Source organism: Eptatretus burgeri, chromosome 5 (genome assembly GCF_056783735.1).
Source record: "Eptatretus burgeri isolate ZD-2024b chromosome 5, Ebu_testis_v1, whole genome shotgun sequence".
Taxonomy (NCBI): Eukaryota; Metazoa; Chordata; class Myxini; order Myxiniformes; family Myxinidae; genus Eptatretus; species Eptatretus burgeri.
The window spans coordinates 81,490,846-81,511,598 of record NC_140965.1 but is presented as its reverse complement, the minus strand read 5'-3'; the positions used below and the strand labels follow the sequence as shown (position 1 = coordinate 81,511,598).

Below are 20,753 nucleotides of genomic sequence, written 5' to 3'. Positions count from 1 at the left end.
GGACAGGGAACATGGGGAATAGAAGATGGACATTACAGGGACTTTCAGGAAGGAAAGCAGGGGAATTGAAGGAAGTGGGCTTGGGTGGATTATCGGGGGTAGAAAAGATCGAGGATTTGGATGGGGGATGAGAAGAGGTGGTGGTGAACAGCTGTTTTGAAAGCCTGGAGGGAAGAATGGGAAAGAATAGAGTGAGGGAGTTTATTCCAAAGGTGGGAAAAAAGAGGAATGAAAGAGTGAAGGTGAGCAGTGATTCGTGATTTTGGTAGTTTTACCAGAAGGGGGTTTTTGGCGGACCTTGAGCGCCCTGTGGAATTGTGGTGGGGACAAATCGCAGAGAGAGCAAGGGGGGCAAGGCTGGAGAGGAGAAGGTAGAAGACAGAAAGACCACCGACCAACCTGCGGTGATTGAGTGAGAGGCCCAAAGACTCAGCCTCATTGCAAGAGATGCCGATGATCCTAAATGCCCTGGTTTCTACAGCGTGAAGCCGAGAAAGGTGGGAGGCAGGAGCTCCAGCCCAGAGGGGAGAGCAGTACTCCATCAGGCTCCGGACAAAAGCTTTGTAAGTGGTCAGGAGCTCAGGAGGGCCGAGGAAGGACTTTGTACGACAGAGGATTCCCAGTCGGCGACTGGCTTTGGAGGCGAAGTTTGAAATGTGACTTTCCCAGGAAAGGTCATGGCAAATAGTGAGACCCAGAAGCTTGAAAGAAAGGACTTCTTCCAGAGGATTGTTGAGAAAGTGGATGGGGGGGGTTTCTAAACGGTCCTTTCGAAGAGACATAGTGAGTGTGTGATTTGTCTGGATTGAAAGACATGTTCCACGTGTTGGACCAGTTTGTGATTTTATCCAGATCTGCAATGAGCGAAGAAGCTGCTGCTTGCCGGTCTGAGGGATGACAGATGGGATGGCAGAGGGTGGAGTCATCAACAAAGAGATATAGAGGATTTTCCAGAGTCGGAGAGATCATTGATGAAAACCAGAAAAAGAACAGGGCCCAGAACGCTACCTTGAGGAACTCCAGCCTGGACAGGAAGGGGGGATGAAAGAACTCCATTTAGGGCCACACGTTGACTGCGACGGGAGGGGAAGTCTGTGAGGCATGAGTGGAGATGGCCTTGGATACCATGGGAAGAGAGTTTGGTGAGTAGGGCAGGGTGCCAGACTGTGTCAAAAGCACGTGATATGTCCAGGGATACGGCTCGGATTTTCTGTCTGGCATTGAGGACCTCCATCCATTGATGGGAGAGCAGCAGCAGCATATCCAGGGTAGAGTGACCTGGTCTGAAACCAAATTGATGATCGGAAATCAAGCCATTGGAGAAGAGGAAGGATTTCATGTCTGAAGCATTGATGGATTCCATAACCTTGCTGATGATTGGGAGAAGGCTGATTGGTCTGTAGTTGCAGGGATCTGTTTTTGCATCTTTTTGCAGTGATGTTTGCAGATTTCCAAGCAGGTGGCAGATGACCTTGAGCAAATGAGAGGGTGAACAGAACAGAGAGAGGGTGAGCAAGAGCAGAAGAGCAGGCTTTGAGGACATGTGGGCTGATGCCGTCTGGACTGGTTGCAGAATCTGAGTCGAGGTTTGAAAGCAAGCTCTCCACCTTGTTAGGAGAAAAGGATACAGAGTCCAGGGACAGTTGGGTGTGACTGGGTAAGGTGGGTGGAGAAAGTGATGGGTTTAGGACACAAGATTTAGCTGCAAACACCGAGTTTAGACATTCAGCTTTATCACGTGTGGAATCAGCAGTGCGGCCATTAGATGGTAAGGGAGGGGATGGAGGGGGAACATACACCAGAAACAGATTTGATTAGACGCCACCAGGATTTTGAGGAGGGAGAGAGGTTTGAGAGTTCAGACTTGAGATGAGAAAGATGTTGTTTTCTGGCTCTCCTGAGGGTAGATACACACTTGTTCCGAGCTTTGTGGAAGGAACTGAGATTACCCTCAGTTGGGTTTGCTTTCCATGAGGCAAAGGGAAGTTGCTTCAGGACAACAGCCTCGCCACAAGCTTCAGTAAACCAAGGGCGGGAGCAAGGGTAGGACAACTGAAGACGAGAGGGGATAAATCTGTGCAAGAGGGAGAGCAAGTTTCTTTGAAAGAATTCCCAGGATGAGTTGATGTTTGAGAAAGTAGTGATAGGAGACCAGTCAAAAAGTTTTATGGCTGCTTGGAGACCCTGCCAGTCAGCTTGAGTGAAATGCCAGACTCGACGGCGGTGAGGTGGTTCTCTGATAACAGCCAGAGAGATGTCCACTTTGACAAGGACGTGGTCAGAAGAACCGATTGGAGCAGAGGAAAGAGCAGCAGATATTGTCAGGGAAATTTGTCAAAATCAGATCCAGAAGAGATGGAGTACCATTGGTTAAGATCCGGGTCGGGAAGTTGACCGATTGAGTCAGTCCCAATGAGTCGCAGAAAGCTTTTGCTGAGGTGCCATGACAGGTGAAAGAGGTACCCACACCTAGCCAACTGGCGTGATGACAATTGAAGTCACCACATAAGAGGAAGATAGTTTGGATGAGAAGATAGAAGATGGTCCATGTTTTCGGATAGTGAGGTGTAGATGGAGTCATCACTGTTAGGTGGACGGTACAGTACACATATAAACATCATGTGGGAGTGGAGGGGAAGCCGTGAGTTTTGGAATGAGTTTTGACCAAGATTTGTGCTTTCAGGTTAATTGAATACTAAAGGATCTGTTCTGTTCTTGCATGTGGAAGTTTGGCCGACGGGCAGCTATCATTTATTGGAAGCAAGGCTGTGCTGCTGATGCTGTGCCCCTCTACCAGTAGACAAGTACTAATTTTGCCGACCTCAGAAGGATGACAGGCTGGGTCAACCCCACCTGGTGTTAACTCAGCAGCCAACGGGCTCGAACTCAGGACCCTAAGATCCCAAACCAGCCACCCTCACCATGAAGCCAACACCAGGTGTTAATAGGAAAGGTGGATTCCCCCCAAAAAATGTTGAATGAAGATGAGGTTTTGCTTTTGAACTTAAATTTTGTTAAAAACAACTGCCAATCTCCCCCCTCTTCCTCCTTGAAGGTGTTTTCACTTAAAGTTACTTCGGAGTAAATCCTGAGTTTTGAGAGCCTATTGGTGTTAGTGAACATGAATTAAAATGTCAAAGGTTCGAATGAGATTAAATGATGAAAAGAAGATGGAATTCTTCATTCTCTGCATGGACTGCCAAAGTGGATCCTGCTGTGTGTTCAAGATCTTCCATGGGATTGGATCACAACCAACAGGATGTACCTTCCACACACCACCCTGTGTGTTGGGGTAGAACAGGGATCTTGGTCTCATAACAATGAAGAAGTTTATCTTTGGACAGGATGCAACAGTCAGTTGTTGCTCCTGACGTTGGGTGACGGTTCGACCATTCCTGCTGGTTCTGCTCGTACCTGATTCTTGGTGTACCTGTTTCCTGGGGGTGCTGAGGTGCTGGGTGTTTCCTGGGGGTGCGGGCCATCGACTCTTGACTGGTCATATGAGACGAGCCTCAAAGCCTCATGTTGTCACCGAAGGGGATAGCGCCATTCTAAGCTGCACGTGGTCTCTGAGCGTTTGTGTTGAATACCGCTTACGAATTTCCTCATGTACGTTTGTCCCAATGTGAGAGAGCGACTCGGCGCTATTTTGCACGCATCTACACGTGCAGGACGAAGCACCTTGAGTCCAAGTTCCACAAAGACCATCTCTGGATCAAGCTAAGTGCCAGGATAAAGGGAGGATTTGCTTTTATTTTGTTTCCCCTTGTCTGTATTTAAGTCTGTGTGTCGAGGCGCCTCGATTTAGACTTTAGGATTAATTTACTTCACGAATTATTATATTCTGATTTTTGTTCCTTGTAAATATTTATAGTCATTAAATTTCTATGTTTATTTGAAGTTGCTTTGTCTGTGTATTTGTTATGGGGTTCGAGTATAAACCCCCCTGTGCATTCATCTGTGCCTCCATCACTCCGCCATTCCGCTCACCCCTCCCTCATAAGTTATAATCTCCGAGGATCAACGTGTCCACCTTCTAATAAGCAAAAACCCCTCGGCTATCCAGGCTGGCAGTGTAGACTGCCCGTCACCATAATTTGGGTCGGGGCATTTAACCTGGACCGCCACCACCACGACAGTGACCTTCAAGCTTCAGAAACTCATCCGTGGACACACAGCTAAGTGCTGGGATAAAGGAGGGATTTTTCTTTTTATCATTCTGTTCCCTTGTCTGTATAAAGTCTGTTTGGAGTTGCCTCAAAATTAGAGTTAGTTTCCCTCACATTCCGTTTTTATTATTCTACTTTTAATTATCACCATTGTAAATATTGGTTCACGAGCACCAGCCAGAGTGACCACTATATTCGTTATGTCTGTGTGTCTGTCTGTTGGGTAGTCGATCTAGTCTACCCTTATTATCAGTATTTCCGTCGATATGTTTGTCTGTCTGTCTGTATGTATGTCTGTTCGGTCCAGTGCTCCGTTAATACAATGGCAATTTCTATGAAACTTGGTTGGTAGGTTCATACCATGACCTAGTTGTGTGCAAATGAGAACCGTTGCTATGGACCCATCCGTTGCCTAGCAACGGACCATTGAAATTTTCAAAAAAAATCTCAATTATTTTTTTTTTCGAAAATCAAAAATCGGGCCACGAGCGACTGTGGGCAGTACATTGAGCCATATTGTCAAAAATTTCCAGCCGGATCCTCTGAAAAATGTTGGAGAAGATAGACTTTGAATGAACCCTGGTCGAAAACAATAAAAAACAAAGTTCGTTATATCTCAGACACTATGAGTCAGATATACATGAAACTGGTATGGTAGGTTCACGGTATGTCCTAGTTATGTGTGAGAAAGAACCGTTGCTATGGACGCTTTTGTTGGCTAGTAACGGCTGAAAAACGACTAAATTCGACTTGATCGACTACCCATGTCCGCCTTCCGGCTTGTCTGTGTGCCTGTCTGTCCAGAGCATAACTCCGTGGACTTTGATCCGATCTTGATGAAACTTGGTTAAGTGTTCGATATCAATGTCTCGTTGTGTTCCCCTGGATGAGGGCGTGCTACGCCCATTGTGGGCGGAGCCACGCCCATTGTGGGCAGAGCCACGCCCAAAAAATAGCCATTTTTAGGGGTAGTCGGTTTAAAAATCTATCTTCTCCTCGGGAATTGACTGAATGGAATGGGTTCTTCGGTATTTGAATAGCGAAATGAATTATCTAAAACTTGTCGTTGTCCGATTTTTCAATTTCGTCCCAAGGTCAAGGTCACAAGGTCAAAAACTTAGAAAATTGCGAATTTTGACATAAAAATCATATGACCGCCCAAACTTTGAGAGCTAGGATGACAATATTTTTTTTTCTTAATCTTGAGGTGATTCCCCACCTCAAGTCTTGAAACCATTTTGCTCTATCTCGAACACCTTGCCCGTGGCGCCCCCTTCAAGTTTGTTTTTATGCTGATTTCATCAAAGTATGGATAATAATCCGAGGATGCGAAACGCCATATAGCCTATATGACGTTATATTGCTCCTGGAATGTTCCAGAGGAAGTTTTGCACCAAAGGTCATAATCCTTGACCTCTGACCTTTAAAGGCCACAAAGGTCAAATTTTCAAAATTGTGGGAATCAAACTGGGTTTTCGACATTCTTCGATGAACTAACTCCAATAAGCTATAGCACGTATCCTGTTTCCTTATTTTAATGTCCACAACATTGTTTTGTGATCTTTAAAGGTTATGCAAAGGTCAAATTTTGAAAGTTGTTGAACGAAACCGGGTTTGTGACATTTTGCAGCGAATAACCTGTCACCCGTACCACATCATGTTGATCATTTATATAACTTGGTCAAAAATGATCACATTGTCTCATCCTTGACTTCTGAAACAATCTACATCATCAAATACCGCTCGTGAGCCATTGTCGTCTTCAGACTTGTTTGATTTATTTTGATTAAACCCCATATTTATTTAAGTTGCTTGTGTTGTATAATTGTCGTGAGTTCGAGTATAAACCTCTGTGCTGTGCTTCCGTATGCCACGTGCCTTTGCCGCCCTCCCTTCCTGCGTGTGCCATTATCTTCCGCGAATCTCGGCTATTCGCCTTCAAGGGAAATCCTTTGGCTATCCGTCCAGGTAGGGGCAAACCACCTGGACACGACAACTGTCGTCAGGTAGTGGGATTTTAACCCCCCCACCCCACCCCTCCCCCGGACACGGCAGTGTTCACCCGATTTAGATGGAACTCGGTAGTTATCATGTCTGCAAGGTGCTTTCACCAGGTGAGCATAGAACATTGCCCCTATTTATTTTTATATGCAGAGTCAAGGTTCGTGGAAATGGGAGAACATTGAACAGATGAGGATGCAACAGGACAAAGCTAACAGTAGTGAAGTAGATAACACCAACAGTGGAGTTGAGAAATTGGACAAGCAATGGGGTGGGGAGGAATGTGGTGAACAGGGTGGATACAGAAGGAAAATTCTTCCACCTCCATCCCTCTCCTCCCCTATTCCATCCCTCTCACCCACCCCCCTCTCTCTCTCTCTCTCTCTCTCTCTCTCTCTCTCTCTCTCTCTCTCTCTCTCTCTCTCTCTCTCTCTCTCTCTCTCTCTCTTACTTCCATCCCCTTCTCACCCCCTCCCTAGTCTCCACCCTCCGCCTCTCTCTATATTTCCGTTCTCCATCCGTTTTTAAATGTTGAGCGCCAAGCAAGAGTGAAACACATACCATGTTTGAAGTCATGAAGATAACTCATAACTTGGTCGGGTTTTGAAACGCCAAACTCCTTGACTTAACGAATTATATCATCGACTCCACTGATATTTCAATTTAAGTTTATTTTGGACCTCTTTGAAACGATATTTTTCGGTTACAATGTTAAATGGAGGTTTTTCTTTGATTAAATGTTCGCCTTACACTGCAACCTTTGTTCAAAGACTTTCAGTATTGGTTGCTAAGCCTGGTGTGGATTTCGTGGTTTGGGTGGCTGGCTTGGGATCCTAGGGTCCTGAATTCAAGCCCTGTTGGCTGCTGAATGGCTTCTGAATTAATACCAGTTGGAGTTGACTCAGCCTGTCATCCTTTGGAGGTCAGCAAAATGAGTACTTGTGTACAGGTTGAGGGACACAGCATCAGTGGCACAGCCATGCTTCCAAGAAATGAGAGCTACCTTGGCTGCCAAATGCAAGAACAGAACAATACAGGCTGCTGTTATTAAGAATTCTGACATGGTTTGTGATCCTTGCCAGAGGAGATGGTATTGCATTTGGGTCTGTCTGTCTGTCTGTGTTTGTCTGCATGTCTGCAAGGAACATGTGTTTTTCTCTGCAACCGCTTGTTGCATTGATGCAAAGCTTTCACCATGGGAGCGACAACTCATGTAGAATGTTTTAATGATAATTATGACATCATCGGTCAAGTGGAGTGGCAGCCATGTTGGTAAAAAGGAAAAACTTTGGACCTCGATCTGGAACTGCACCAAGTAAAAAATTGAAACTTGGCATATGGGTGGGGTGGATGGAGGAACTTAAAGGTAGGATTGTATTGTGTAGCATGGTCAGTGGATGAGCAGGAGACATCTCGATGTAAATTAAGTAGGGAAAACTGTCAACTTAAGATTGTTACATGTCACCACATGGGTGTCATGCTGTGTTTTCATAATGGGTTTAAGGCTAAGGCTAAATAAAGTAGGGTTTAAGGCTAATTTCTCCCAGTATGTGATTGCCCCCTGTGACCTTTTCCTACGTTTTTCCATTTACAAGCAGCAATAAAAGAATTACGTTCTTGTGACAACAACACCACGACCACCACCAACAACAGAGCCAAACGTTTCCGAGCAGGAAGAAATCCTACCTTCCCAGCTTGGTACTGGCAAGTCACGCCCCTGAGGCTTACGATAGGTCGGTAGACATCAGAAATTGCAAGAGAGGATATAGTTGGACAAGGTACGCAGTTGAGATGGAGGTCCTAGTCCCTCATCTAGTCCCTCCTCGACATGACGAAGAAGGCTGCGCGATTTTCGTTTTTGTGTTTTGTGAATTTGCCCGTGTGCTGGAGCAAAATGCTAGCCATCGACTGCTGCTGGCTCGTGAAGAGTGTCCATTTCTGAGGAGAGGAGAAGAGTAGAAGTGCACGCCTTGTGGGCTTATCTAGAGGCCTCAGAAATCGTCTCATCGTATGGTGAAGGAGAAAGATGGCACCCATTTGTGGCGAGCACACCTGGTGAAAGAGAGGACCAGGGTCAGCATATTTGTTTGAAAGAAGAAACTGTATGAAGGTTTGTGGGTCCTTAGCGAAGGAGGACTATCCTTGCGAATGACCACATATGGTTCCCGCCCAGAGAGCGACTTGGCTCCATTTTCTGGTGCGGCTGCCAGCGCAGCAACTACATGGCTCGATCGCCAGACTCCTAAAAGATCATCTCTGGACACATAGCTAAGTGCCAGAATAAAGGGAGGATTTTACTTTTGTTTTATCTTTCCCCCTTGTCTGTATTAAAGTCTGTGTAGCGACAAAATTAGGTGTAGTTCACCTCATGTTTCATTATTATCCCATTTTGATTTATTTTCATGATGAACATTTGATTTATGTCCATTAAACCCCTATTTATGAAAGATTGCTTGTGTCTGTCTATTCTTGGTGGGTTGTGCCCCCGTCTGTGACCCCGTGTACCCCCGTCTGCGACACATCCTTGCCGCCCTCCATCCTGCGCGTGCCATTCATCTCTGAGGAACTCGGCTGTGCGCCTCCAAGGGAAATTGTTCAGCTGTTCCTTCAGGTCAGTCTTAACCTCCCTAGTCGGTCTTAACCCCCCACCCCACACCCCAAGCACTCCCTGACAATCAGATTGGGTGAAATGTCAAACTCACCAGCGTTGAGGTAGCTCTCTGAGAATCGATTTTATACAAGTTGTAATTTTCATCCTGAATGAATCATAAATAAATTTAAAATGTTGGAAATATTTCTACTCCAGAGAATATTATGATTTGTCATTTTGGGATGATGAATCACCACAATCTGCAATAAACAAGTTTAATCACCTGCACGAACAAGTGTGGAGAGGCAGAGAACCGTGACGAAGACCAGGAGAGATATCTGCAGATCCACGTTCAGAGCCACAGCCATCCTTCCCACTCCCGCATCTACTTCAGTCCTTCACAAAATCTTCAAAACGAACAGTAACCTGAAGGAACAGACAGCAAGGTAAATAAAGTTCCATCAAACCTCGAAAAAGGTGATCGGTGTACTTTATATGCAGCAAAACTATGATTGTTCACAATCCCAGGTCAAAATGCAACAAACGATACTGTTTATACACGGGGGTGTCATCCACCATTGTTGGTGGCATAATGGTTAGTGTATCTGTTCAGTCGTTCAAACCCTGGCCGTGTTATACCAACGAATTATGTGCCGATTCCTAATTTGCTGCACAGCACTTGGAATAGAGCATGAACAAAGAACCACTGGTTGGCTGCCGTTGTGCAGGCTTGACTGGCTTCATGTCCTTCTGCATTGTAGTTATTTATAAAGGAACCTGTATCTATATCGTTCTCGTAGTAACTGTTGTAGTGTTTGTAATAATTATATGTGCAGCAATGTCATCTGAAATTGAGATAAACGTATTATCACGACTCTGAATGCAGTGCTCACTGGTTATGATATTAAATTAACAATCGACTGCATTTTCCCCACAAAGCATTTGAGAAAAATTTGTTTTCTTCTTTGTTCTGCTTCTGATTGCAGAACCAGAGGCTCACCTGTGGTACGAGCAGATCGACGGGGTCTCCTCGTCTCCTGGTGACTGTGGTGGACCCTTCACTGTTGTGTTCTGTGCTTGGCGTGAGGAAAAAATGTCAAAACCAGACCTCGGGGAGTGTTTGTGGTTCGAGACAAGGGAAGCATGGCGAGTTTATTTCCACTCGGTTTCTCTGACACATCGTGTTACTCTTTTCCTTCCTCTATTTGAAGTTGAGAAAAGTTATTCAGGAAAGCGTCATGATGATAATAACATGAGTTCCTTTACAAGGATCTTCGACGCAAGAGGAGACCATTAGGCCCATCAGAGCTTGTGCTATTATTACCAATGAGTGGTTCTTTGTCCATGCTCTCTCCTTTTTTTAATGTTAATCATCAAGCAAGTAAGCAACACACTCGGCCGGGGTTCCAATCATCGACCTCCCAGAATCAGAGTGGATCCTCAAACCATTATGCCACAGAGGCTGGTGAAGAATCATGATGATGGGTTTTCAAACCGAAAGCAATTTAACAGGCAACGTGCTGTAGCTAAGGAGGGGAGTCAGTGATCATTTACCATTTTGTGCGAGTTTGAATCCAGTCCTGAAAATTTGATCGCCTCTTTGTAATTATGAAAACATGACAATGAACTGTTCACATTTACAACCTCAGGTCTCTGCAGGAAACACAGTCATCATCAGAAGGGCACTTGATGGAGTACATATCTGCACCACGCAATGCCTGATCCAGTAGAACATATCGGGCCCAATAAATTTTTGAAATATCGTGCAATATATTGTTTTTGGTCCTATCATCAATTGTGATGATTCACTTTAAAATTTAAAAATTCTCGTATGTGGATCTGGATTCGGATCTTCATCAAAACCTCATCAGTTTCTTCTTTCCACACATTCAACCTGCACACCAAATTTCATCCGAATCCATCTACAACTTTTTGAGATATCCTTCACAAAGACAAACAAACAGACAAACAGGGGTGAAAACATAACCTCCTTCCACCTTTGGTCATGGAGGTAACTGGAATTCAATTAATGATGACATCGTTGGTGTGATGAACATTTGTTAAAATACAAACAAAAACCTGAGAGCAGTTAAAAAAAAAAAATCACAAAAATTAAAATAATTTCAAACATTAAGAAGAACCGTTAAACTTCCTGTGCGTTTCACAACTTCTTCTTCTCAAACTGACACTGACACTGCTGCACACTACAGATCAGGAAGTTGCTTCGTTTTTCATGTTTAAAAGTAACAAAAAAAATTGTTTTTTAACCTGAATTATGCATTCACACCTTCTCTTTACACAAGAGATAATTATTGGGTTTCACCTCTTTGTTGTTGTTCCCCCTCTTCACATTTAATACAAGATTCTGGGATCTCACAGGTTCAAATCCCAGATACCTTGTTGGTTTATCCATTTTGTCTCATGACATACAATCCTTGAAATTCAGGGAAAATTACAATGATGTCTCCCATTGTGTCATAAATAGTATTTATGATGTACAACGTCTTCCCTGAGCTTTACCGACTGTATAATAAATAAAACGTGAATAGCAGCCCGTAAGGGCGGAAATAACATTCAAGATGTATTTATCGTGAAGGAGAATCTGAACAGCTGGACATGAACATGTGCTGTGAATAATTTGCATATTTCCCTGAATTCTCCCAAATACGAGATGGTTATAATGCTTTTCATTCATAAACAGTAACTTCATGACCAAGCCATGGATGGATTGAAAAAGTGGAACAAACATGACATCACATTTACACACTGAACAACACAGCACTTTATCATGGCTCAGCACCCGGAAATGTTTCGATGTTCCTGGAAAATTACCCACATGAAGTAGCTAATCTCATGATCACACAAGAACATGAACTGCATTTCACACCTTTGGCTGAAGCCGACGAAGAAAGGAAGATCACACAATGTGAGTTTTACAGTGGAGAGATAAACACCCTGGAGACACTGTGAAAAACATGTCATGGTAAAACATTCTGATAAAACAAGTTTAACTATCAAGCAAACACAAACTGGAGCAGCCTGTTGACATGCTGTGACAAAAAGCCCTCTCTCTCTCTCTGTCTCTGTCACTCACTCCCTCTCTCTCCCTCTCTCTCCCTCTCACCCCCTGCTGGCTGTTGTTCGGTCAAGTGGAGTGTCATGGTAGCTGTGTTGTCTTGGTGAGCTGTGATCTGCCCTGTTTTTTTCGCGTTTCAATCCCCTTTCGCCTCGTTTTTTCACCTCCTTTCCTTTGCTTCCTTGTATGTATCGTTATCTGTGCTCCCACCCTCCCCTCTTTGTTCGACGTCGTGCTTCGGCCTTCCCTCGCGCCATTGTCACCCCACCCCGCCCATCTGTCATGGATATTCCGCGGTTTGCCCTTCGATTCATCCCCTTCCCTCCCCTTTCCTCCCCATCCCCCTGTTCTCTCCTCACATACCTTTTCCCCGAGATAGAGAGAAAGAGCCCACAGCTTCTTGTGGATAACTTTTAGTTGGCGGCCCATCCCGGGCATTCAACTGATCGTTTTTTTCCTCAGCTGTGTTTATTTCCTTTGGAAACCTGTCTCGGTTCGTATTTAATTACTGCACGAGAGCAATCACCCCTCCTCCCCCTTCCTAAACATGACTTCATATTCCCGTTATTCGGTATTTGAAGCATTAACAAGAAAACATGGCGTCGTCTGTGTCCCGCCCAACGACGTCAGCGTCGAGGATCTCGTTATCGCTACGGGAAACATCGTCGGTACTGACAAAGTTCGTGCAGCCTCACGGATGAACAAACGTGTGGTAATCTTTGTGGTGAATGGAAGGTCGTGACGTGTGACCACGTGATGCCCGGCTCGAGCACAGAAGAGATAAAGCTGAGGTTCGGCTCGGCCGCGGGGTTTTGTCCCTGGGGCATTGTCGTTGTATGTCGCCGGCTCACTTGGTGCTCATTGAATGGTGAGAACACAGACTGATATGTAATACTGATTTATTTTGCAGTGATTAGTTGCGCGTGTGTACCTTACTGCTTGTACTCCATGCTGCGTTTGTATTTCCATGTGTGCCCGTAGAAGCGGCTTCAATCAAATGGAATAAAGCCTAAACTCTGAAGGTTCTTCGCTCGTCTTCATTTCAATTTATTCCATTTGGTTTTCTCGGCTCTCTCAACCAGCGATGGATAAGATCTACAAACCAGAGAGGTTCGACGCAGACCCAAACGCGACTGACGCAGAAATGAAATGGTCGCATTGGTTCTGTTCCTTCTCACACTATCTGACCATCATCGAAGAGGGAGCTGACAAATTTGCCGCCCTCGTGAATCATGTCTCGCCCAGCGTGTACAGGCTCTTCTCGGAGTGCGACACTTACGAAGCAGCTATCGACGTGCTGCAGGCGCTCTACGTGAAGCGCAAGAACGAGGTATACATACGACATCTTCTCAACACACGCAAGCAAGCAGCCGGGGAGACAATCGATCAGTTCCTGCAAGCTCTGAATCAGCTGGGAAAAGATGGCAGCTTCCGGGCCGTAAGCGCCGAGGAACACCGAAAGGAAGCGACACGGGAGGCATTCATCCAAGGACTCAGATCAGCCCACATACAGCAATGCTTACTAGAGAAAGCGCAACCCACTCTTGACAAGGTAGTCGATCAGGCTCGAGCGATGGATACGGCACAGCAGCAATCTGAGTCATTTGGGACACCGATGCTGCTAATGAACGCTGCTACGATGGGAACTCAAGGAACCCCACTGGCACAGACACAGCCAGACATAGGGGATGGAGAAACACCAGAGGAGCCGGATACCCAGGCCACGTCAAACTCCTCAGCTGCTACTCCGGTTGGTAAATGCTTCTTTTGTGGGTACAAAAGGCACCTCCGCCAAAAATGCCCCGCCAGAGATGCCACATGCATGAATTGCGACAAGAAAGGGCATTATGCCAGGGTATGTAAATCTACTCAAAGGAGAAATAAACCCACTTCTGCGGCTCTCTACTTGCAAAATAAATTAACTGCAGCCTCCCCGGGGAATTTATCCAAGGCTATCATCAACGTACGAATTAACGGGCATATGGCGGAGGCACTGATTGATACCGGTAGCTCTGAAAGTTTCGTCAACAGCTCGCTAGTGAAGGGCAGGAAATGGAAAATCCACCCGACAGACAATACGGTATGCATGGCCGCCACATCACTACAGTCCTGTGTACGGGGGTACTGCGAAGTCGAATTGGACGTAAAAGGGTACACGCATCGGGATGTAAGGGTACCGGTGCTTCGTGATTTGTGCGCAGACGTAATTCTGGGTCATAATGTCCTCAAGCAGCACACGAGCGTCGAAATACCCTTTGGAGGAAGCAAACCTCGTCTAATTTTAAATGCTTTGACCACCGCGGAGGTGACGTCCCCCCAGCTGTTCGCTGACCTGTCGCCGGTCTGCAAACCGATAGCGATCAAATCGCGGCGATATACCACTGCTGACATGAATTTCATCACTTCAGAAACCAAGCGATTACTGGAAGAAGGAATTATAGAACCGAGCGATTCGCCATGGCGCGCACAGGTGTTAGTAACCAGCAGTCAGAACCATAAGAAGCGAATGGTTGTCGATTATTCCCAAACGGTCAATCGCTTTACCCAACTCGATGCCTATCCCCTGCCGCGCATAGATGAGATGGTCGAACGCGTGGCCAATTATAAGGTATTCAGTACCATCGACTTGCGAAGCGCCTATCATCAAATTCCCATCCGAGAGGAAGACAAACCTTACACCGCATTCCAGGCAGGTAGGCACCTCTACCAATTCAGGAGAATACCTTTCGGTGTCACGAATGGGGTAGCTTGCTTCCAACGGGTTATGGACGACATCATCTCAGATGAAAACCTCAAAGACACTTTTGTTTACGTGGACAATGTCACAGTGTGCGGTAGGGATCAGGGGGATCATGATATGAATCTGGACCGATTCTTGAGCATTGCTAGAAAATATAATCTGACTCTCAACTACGAGAAATGCGTATTCTCGGCAAGGTCAATTGACCTTCTCGGCTACACGATAACCGACGGCACGATTAAGCCTGACCCTGAGCGATTGCGCCCACTTCGTGAGCTACCCCCACCTCAGGACCAGCAGGCGATGCGCCGGGTGATCGGCATGTTCGCTTACTATGCGAGATGGATTTCGCAATACTCCGAGAAAATACATCCACTAGTGCATTGCAAAAACTTTCCACCAGATGCCGCTGTTGTGACAGCTTTCCACAACCTAAAAGACGATATCAGTAATTCCGTGGTTTTGTCGATCGATAGCTCGGTGCCCTTTGTGGTGGAGACCGACGCTTCAGATCACGCGATAGCTGCTACGCTTAATCAGTCTGGGAGACCAGTCGCGTTCTTCTCGAGAACTCTCTCTGGAAGCGAGCAGAGACACTCAGCGATAGAGAAGGAAGCGTACGCCATCGTCGAAGCGCTGCGGAAATGGAGACATTATTTACTGGGAAACCACTTCACGCTCGTTACGGACCAACGATCCGTGGCATTCATGTTTGATGGGAAAAATAACGGGAAAATTAAGAATGAAAAAATTATGAGATGGCGGATAGACCTAGCCTGCTACAGTTACGACATTGTTTACCGGCCCGGGAGGGAAAACCCTGCTGCAGACACCTTCTCGCGGGTCTACTGCTCGGCGGCAATCGGTCGGGCTTTGCAAGACCTCCATGTGTCTCTGTGCCACCCCGGGGTAACCAGAATGGCACATTTCGTACGCAGGCAGAACCTGCCCTATTCTATTGAAGATATTAAACAAATGAATGCTTCATGCCCTGTTTGTGCTGAACTAAAACCCAGATTCTATGGTTCGGCTTCTGGCAGACTGATCAAGGCCACTTCTCCCTTCGAGAGACTAAACATTGACTTCAAAGGGCCCCTGCCGACCGAGACAGACAACAGATACATATTCACTGTTGTTGATGAGTATTCAAGGTTCCCTTTCGCGTTTCCGTGCTCGGATATGACCTCGGGCACTGTCGTAAAATGTCTCTCTGACCTCTTCGCTATGTTTGGGAAACCTTCGTACATACATTCAGACAGAGGGCCGTGTTTCATGTCGGCCGGGCTAAAACAATTCCTATTAGAGCACGGCATAGCAACTAGTCGAACGACGGGTTACAACCCACAGTGTAATGGTCAGGTGGAACGGTATAATGGAGTTATTTGGAAAGCCGTAACTCTGGCGTTGAAGTCAAGAGGGCTGGGCCCCGAGCGGTGGGAGGTTACCCTTCTCGACGCTCTGAATTCCATACGCTCTCTGCTCTGCACGTCCACCAATGCGACTCCTCACGACCGAATGTTTACTCACCAACGACGTTATGTTGATGGCCAATCGGTGCCCGACTGGCTAACCCATCCCGGAACAGTGTTCATGAAACGCCCGGTACGACAAAGCAAGTATGAACCCATGGTGGAAGAGGTCGAACTCATCGATACTAATCCAGACTATGCTCATGTCAGGCTCCCGGATGGCAGGGAGACCACAGTGTCGGTTCGTCATTTGGCTCCCTCAGGCACTCCCCCCGCAGGTACACCACCATCTGGCACACCTCCCTCTGACATTCCCTCCCCAGGTGTTTCCCCCCCAGGGACTCCACCCGAGAAGGGTGACGACGGAGCTACCGCGTTCCACCCAGGGGCGATCGGGGAGTCATCTCCGGCTCGAGTCGAGGCTCACCAAAAGGATCGGAAGCCTCCCTCAAGTGAAACCGTCATCTACTCCCGGAGAGGCCGGCGAATAATACCCCCTCGCCGACTCGATCTGTAAAGGGGATTATCGGCATCCTCGATGCTCGTTACATAATATATCGATGCTCATTACCATGCTCCTACAACTCAAAATAATCCTCACTGCTTGGCATGTATGCTTCTGTGGATTAGATAATTCGCATTGCTTGAAATGTATACTCCTGTAGCGCTGAAGTAATCCAGGTGCGTTAGTTGGGCTTCTCGTTACATTTTAAAGATGGGGAGAATGTGGTGAATGGAAGGTCGTGACGTGTGACCACGTGATGCCCGGCTCGAGCACAGAAGAGATAAAGCTGAGGTTCGGCTCGGCCGCGGGGTTTTGTCCCTGGGGCATTGCCGTTGTATGTCGCCGGCTCACTTGGTGCTCATTGAATGGTGAGAACACTGATTGATATATAATACTGATTTATTTTGCGGTGATTAGTTGCGCGTGTGTACCTTACTGCTTGTACTCCATGCTGCGTTTGTATTTCCTGGTGTGCCCGTAGAAGCGGCTCCAATCAAATGGAATAAAGCCTAAACTCTGAAGGTTCTTCGCTCGTCTTCATTTCAATCTTCGTGTCTGAGACAGAACTGGTTCACGAAATCTTATCGACCTGACTATCAACAGATGACAGACATTTCGTGTTCGTCTCCCCTCTGGACACACCGGCCGTGAAGGTCATTATCTCGAACGCTCCTCCTTTCCTGAAGAATCAGACGCTGATCTCCGAACTATCTCGTTATGGTTCTGTGGTTTCTCAGATCACCATGTTACCTTGATGTAGCCAGGACGATCGGACGAAGCGTGTGATGTCTTTTTCGGAGAGACGCTCGTGTGGTACTTCCTCCCTCTCACGCTGAAAGAACCTTGAACATTGTCTTAAAACTCAAAATTGATAATCATGATTACCAAGTCTACGTCACCACTGACACCTTGAAATGTTTCGAATGTGGTAATTTCGGACACTTGAAACGATCTTGCCCAAAGTCAACCTCGTCGAACGATGAAACAAACCTCGTCAACAAGGGTACGTCTTCTTCTTCTTCTTCCTCGACTGTGAAGGAAGCGAATCCCGTGTCCGGTAATAACCCTCAGTCCTCTCAGCCCGATAGTCTAAACAGCAAAACGAATGTTTGGGATGGTTTCACCATCGTTCCATCAAGGAAGCGAAAGACTTTACCTGATGGTCGTTTAACCCAGAAGAAAGGAGCATTTACAAATGAGGAATCTGTCGGTAATGTTCCTGCAGTTGTGACTGACGTCACTTGACAATGCTTACCCGGAATGGACCCGGAATGGACCCGGACCCGGTACTTACGACCAACAAGTTTACCCTACTTGCCGGTGAGGACATCGACGTCTCCCTGACAGAGACCACTTTACCTGTTATCGCAGTAAACAAAACTGTTTCACTCGTTAAAAACTCTCCTATTGGAAAGTCCATTGACGGTGATACACAGACCACTAGTGATGATCCTGCTGTCACTTTGGTAAATGTTAACCCTGAATCCTTGTCAGCGGGAAATAGTGAAACTAATATTAATCCTGTTAACTGCTCCCAGTCCATCACGTGGTGAAGCTGGAAACGCAGGAAATGTTAAAATGGATGGTTTACGAGAGACCCCCAAAGTACTGTATACCTCCATGCCGTTAGAGGTCGATAACACCGTTACGGTCGAGGGAACCGATATCACTCCATCCACTGATGGTGTTTCCGTTTTATCAACTCCCCCGATTATTTCCATTACTTCACCAGGAGATGTTCCCACAATGGAAGAGCACATAGACGTGGTAACCAGTACAGATCTGTGTATCAATACTGACGACAGTATCGATATGCAGGACGGTACAAGCTTGTGTGACTCGGAAACTAAAACTGACTCTGACAAATCTGACCTGGAGGAAACAAACAGGAACAGTCAGGTGGAAACGGTGGAGAAGCTGACCAGTCAAGGTCCCACCCCCCCCCCTGAACAAATAAGACTCTTCTTACAAAATACATATAGGAAACGCAATATAAACCTGATGGAATACTTTCCAGATCTACCGTCCTTCCTTGAGTGTTCTCAAGCTATCGTACGTAAGCCTGACTTATTCGGTTTCCATCAGACACACTGTCACCGCTTAAAAAAATTTATTGCCAAGGCGAAAAGGGATTCTAATCAATTATCCCACTTCTGACGTTATTCTTAGAAGCTATTATTTTCCTCTTGGCCAGTTTCAAGATTGGAACGATAAATGTTAATGGTGGTGGGAGTCCGTTCCACAAGATCTAAATAAAACAGCTGGTAGAGGTCAACGGTCTTGACATAGCTTTGTTACAAGAGACCCATGCTGTCCGATCTGTTTAGGCTCAATGGCAACTATTTATGGACAAGGAATGTTTCTTTAGAAACAACTCCTCGTCGAAGGCAGGCATCATGTTTGTCTTAGGGAAACATTTCCATCCGTCCTGCCTTAAATTTATGAGTATTATTGATGGACACCTTGCCTCCGTGACCTTCTCTATCAATCAGGTCAAGTTCACAATTCTCAATGTGTACGCTCCAAGCAAAAATGACGAGCGGATCTCCTTTTTTGCCGAACTGAGAAAATTCCTGCAAACACTGGATTTGCAGACTTGTCTAATTATTGGTGGCGATTTTAACTGTACTGTTAATGCTTCATGTGACCGAAACGGGCCGGAACCCCAACCATGTACCGCAAAACTTTTTGCAAACATCAATGCGAAATATAATCTCCATGATGTTTGGCGCGTGCAGCACCCTTCTGATCGGTCTTGTACATGGTGTCGTTGTTTACACAACCACATCTCACTTGCGAGGCTTGATCGCATCTATGTAAATTCTCATTTATTACATGGAGTTTATAAATCCGATATCGTGCCTTCTGGTTTCTCTGACCATTCCCTAGCTCGAGTCTTTATTGAACTCTCTAAACCACGTCCAGGGAGCTCTCATTGGAAATTCAATAATAGTTTACTAGTAAATCTCAACTTCATTCAGGCCTTTGAATCCTTCTGGACGGCTCTCCGAGAACAGGAGTTAAGCTGTTCCGTTAACCCGCTGATATGGTGGGATTTAGTAAAAACCCAAATTAAAGGTTTCTGTCAACAGTATCACTTTTTCTCAACAAGGGCTGACCATGAAGTCAAAAAAATATTACAGTTGGAGATTTTACATCTCCAACGGGTCATCAGACAAAATAATAGTAACATACAAAAAACCTTAATTGAGAAACAGTCATTATGTAAGGAAATAACCGAGAGGAATGCAACCGAGAGAGGAATCTCTGTCTCTGTCTCTGTCTCTGTCTCTCTGTCTTTCTCTCCTTTTCTCAGGTATTACTCAACGTATTACTGATGGAGTACTGCTCTCCACTCTGGGGTGGTGCTCCTGCCTCTCACCTTTCCCAGCTTCACGCTGTGGAAACCAAGGCATTTAGGATCATTGGTATCTCCCGCGATGATTGGTCCCTCTCTGGAAAGGGAAGGGCGCTCAAGGTCTGCCAGCAATCCCCTCCTGCCAAAACTACCAAAATCAGGAATCACTGCTCAACTTCACTCTTTCATTGTTCTTTTTTTTCCCACATTTGGAACAAACTCCCACACTCTCTTCAACCCACTCTTTATTCAGGTCTTCAAAACAACTGTTCACCACCATCTCCTATCTTTTCCCATCCAAATCCATGATCTTTTCTATCCCTGCGAATCCACCCAAACACACCCCCTTCAAATTCCCTGTTTTCCTTCATGAAAGTCCTTGTCATGTAAAGACCTGAAAGTCTCTGTCGTGTAAGGACTTGAAAGTCCCTGTAGTGTCCATCTTGTTTACCCCGTGCACCCCTCCCCATCCCTCTCCCTTCCACACCCCGAAGCGATGCGTCATCACCTGAATCGGGCGCTCTGATTGGCCCCGGCCCCCGCGCGGCCCGACCGCGATGGCCGGAAGCGGCTCCACTCCACTTCCGGCAAGATGACCCCAAGCTGTAGAATCATCTCGCTCCGCCCCCACGACATGATATGAATCGTGCCACACCGAACTCCGCGACATGAATTGCCTTGTACGAACTCCCGGGCCATGCCCCGACGACTAGCCGAGGGTGGCATCGGCCCCGCATGCCCGCCTGGTCACCACTGGGCACCACCGACTAGCGCTGGTCAATGTGCCTGCTCTGTGATGCGCCATGCGGCCCGAGCTGTACAGCATGCCCCTGCCTAATCGCGGC

The 20,753-nt window shown here is 46.3% G+C and overlaps 1 protein-coding gene across 1 annotated transcript in view; it reads right to left on the bottom strand.

Annotated features, from left to right (window-relative positions):
- Window positions 1-12,082, bottom strand: part of LOC147026823 (uncharacterized) — a 273,043-nt gene extending 260,961 nt beyond the window's left edge. The window contains 2 exon segments of the mRNA XM_085882634.1: window positions 9,044-9,186; window positions 9,761-12,082. Coding sequence (XP_085738760.1) covers window positions 9,044-9,128 — 85 coding nt within the window. The 5' untranslated portion in view covers window positions 9,129-9,186; window positions 9,761-12,082.
- Window positions 12,083-20,753: the final 8,671 nt, after the last annotated feature.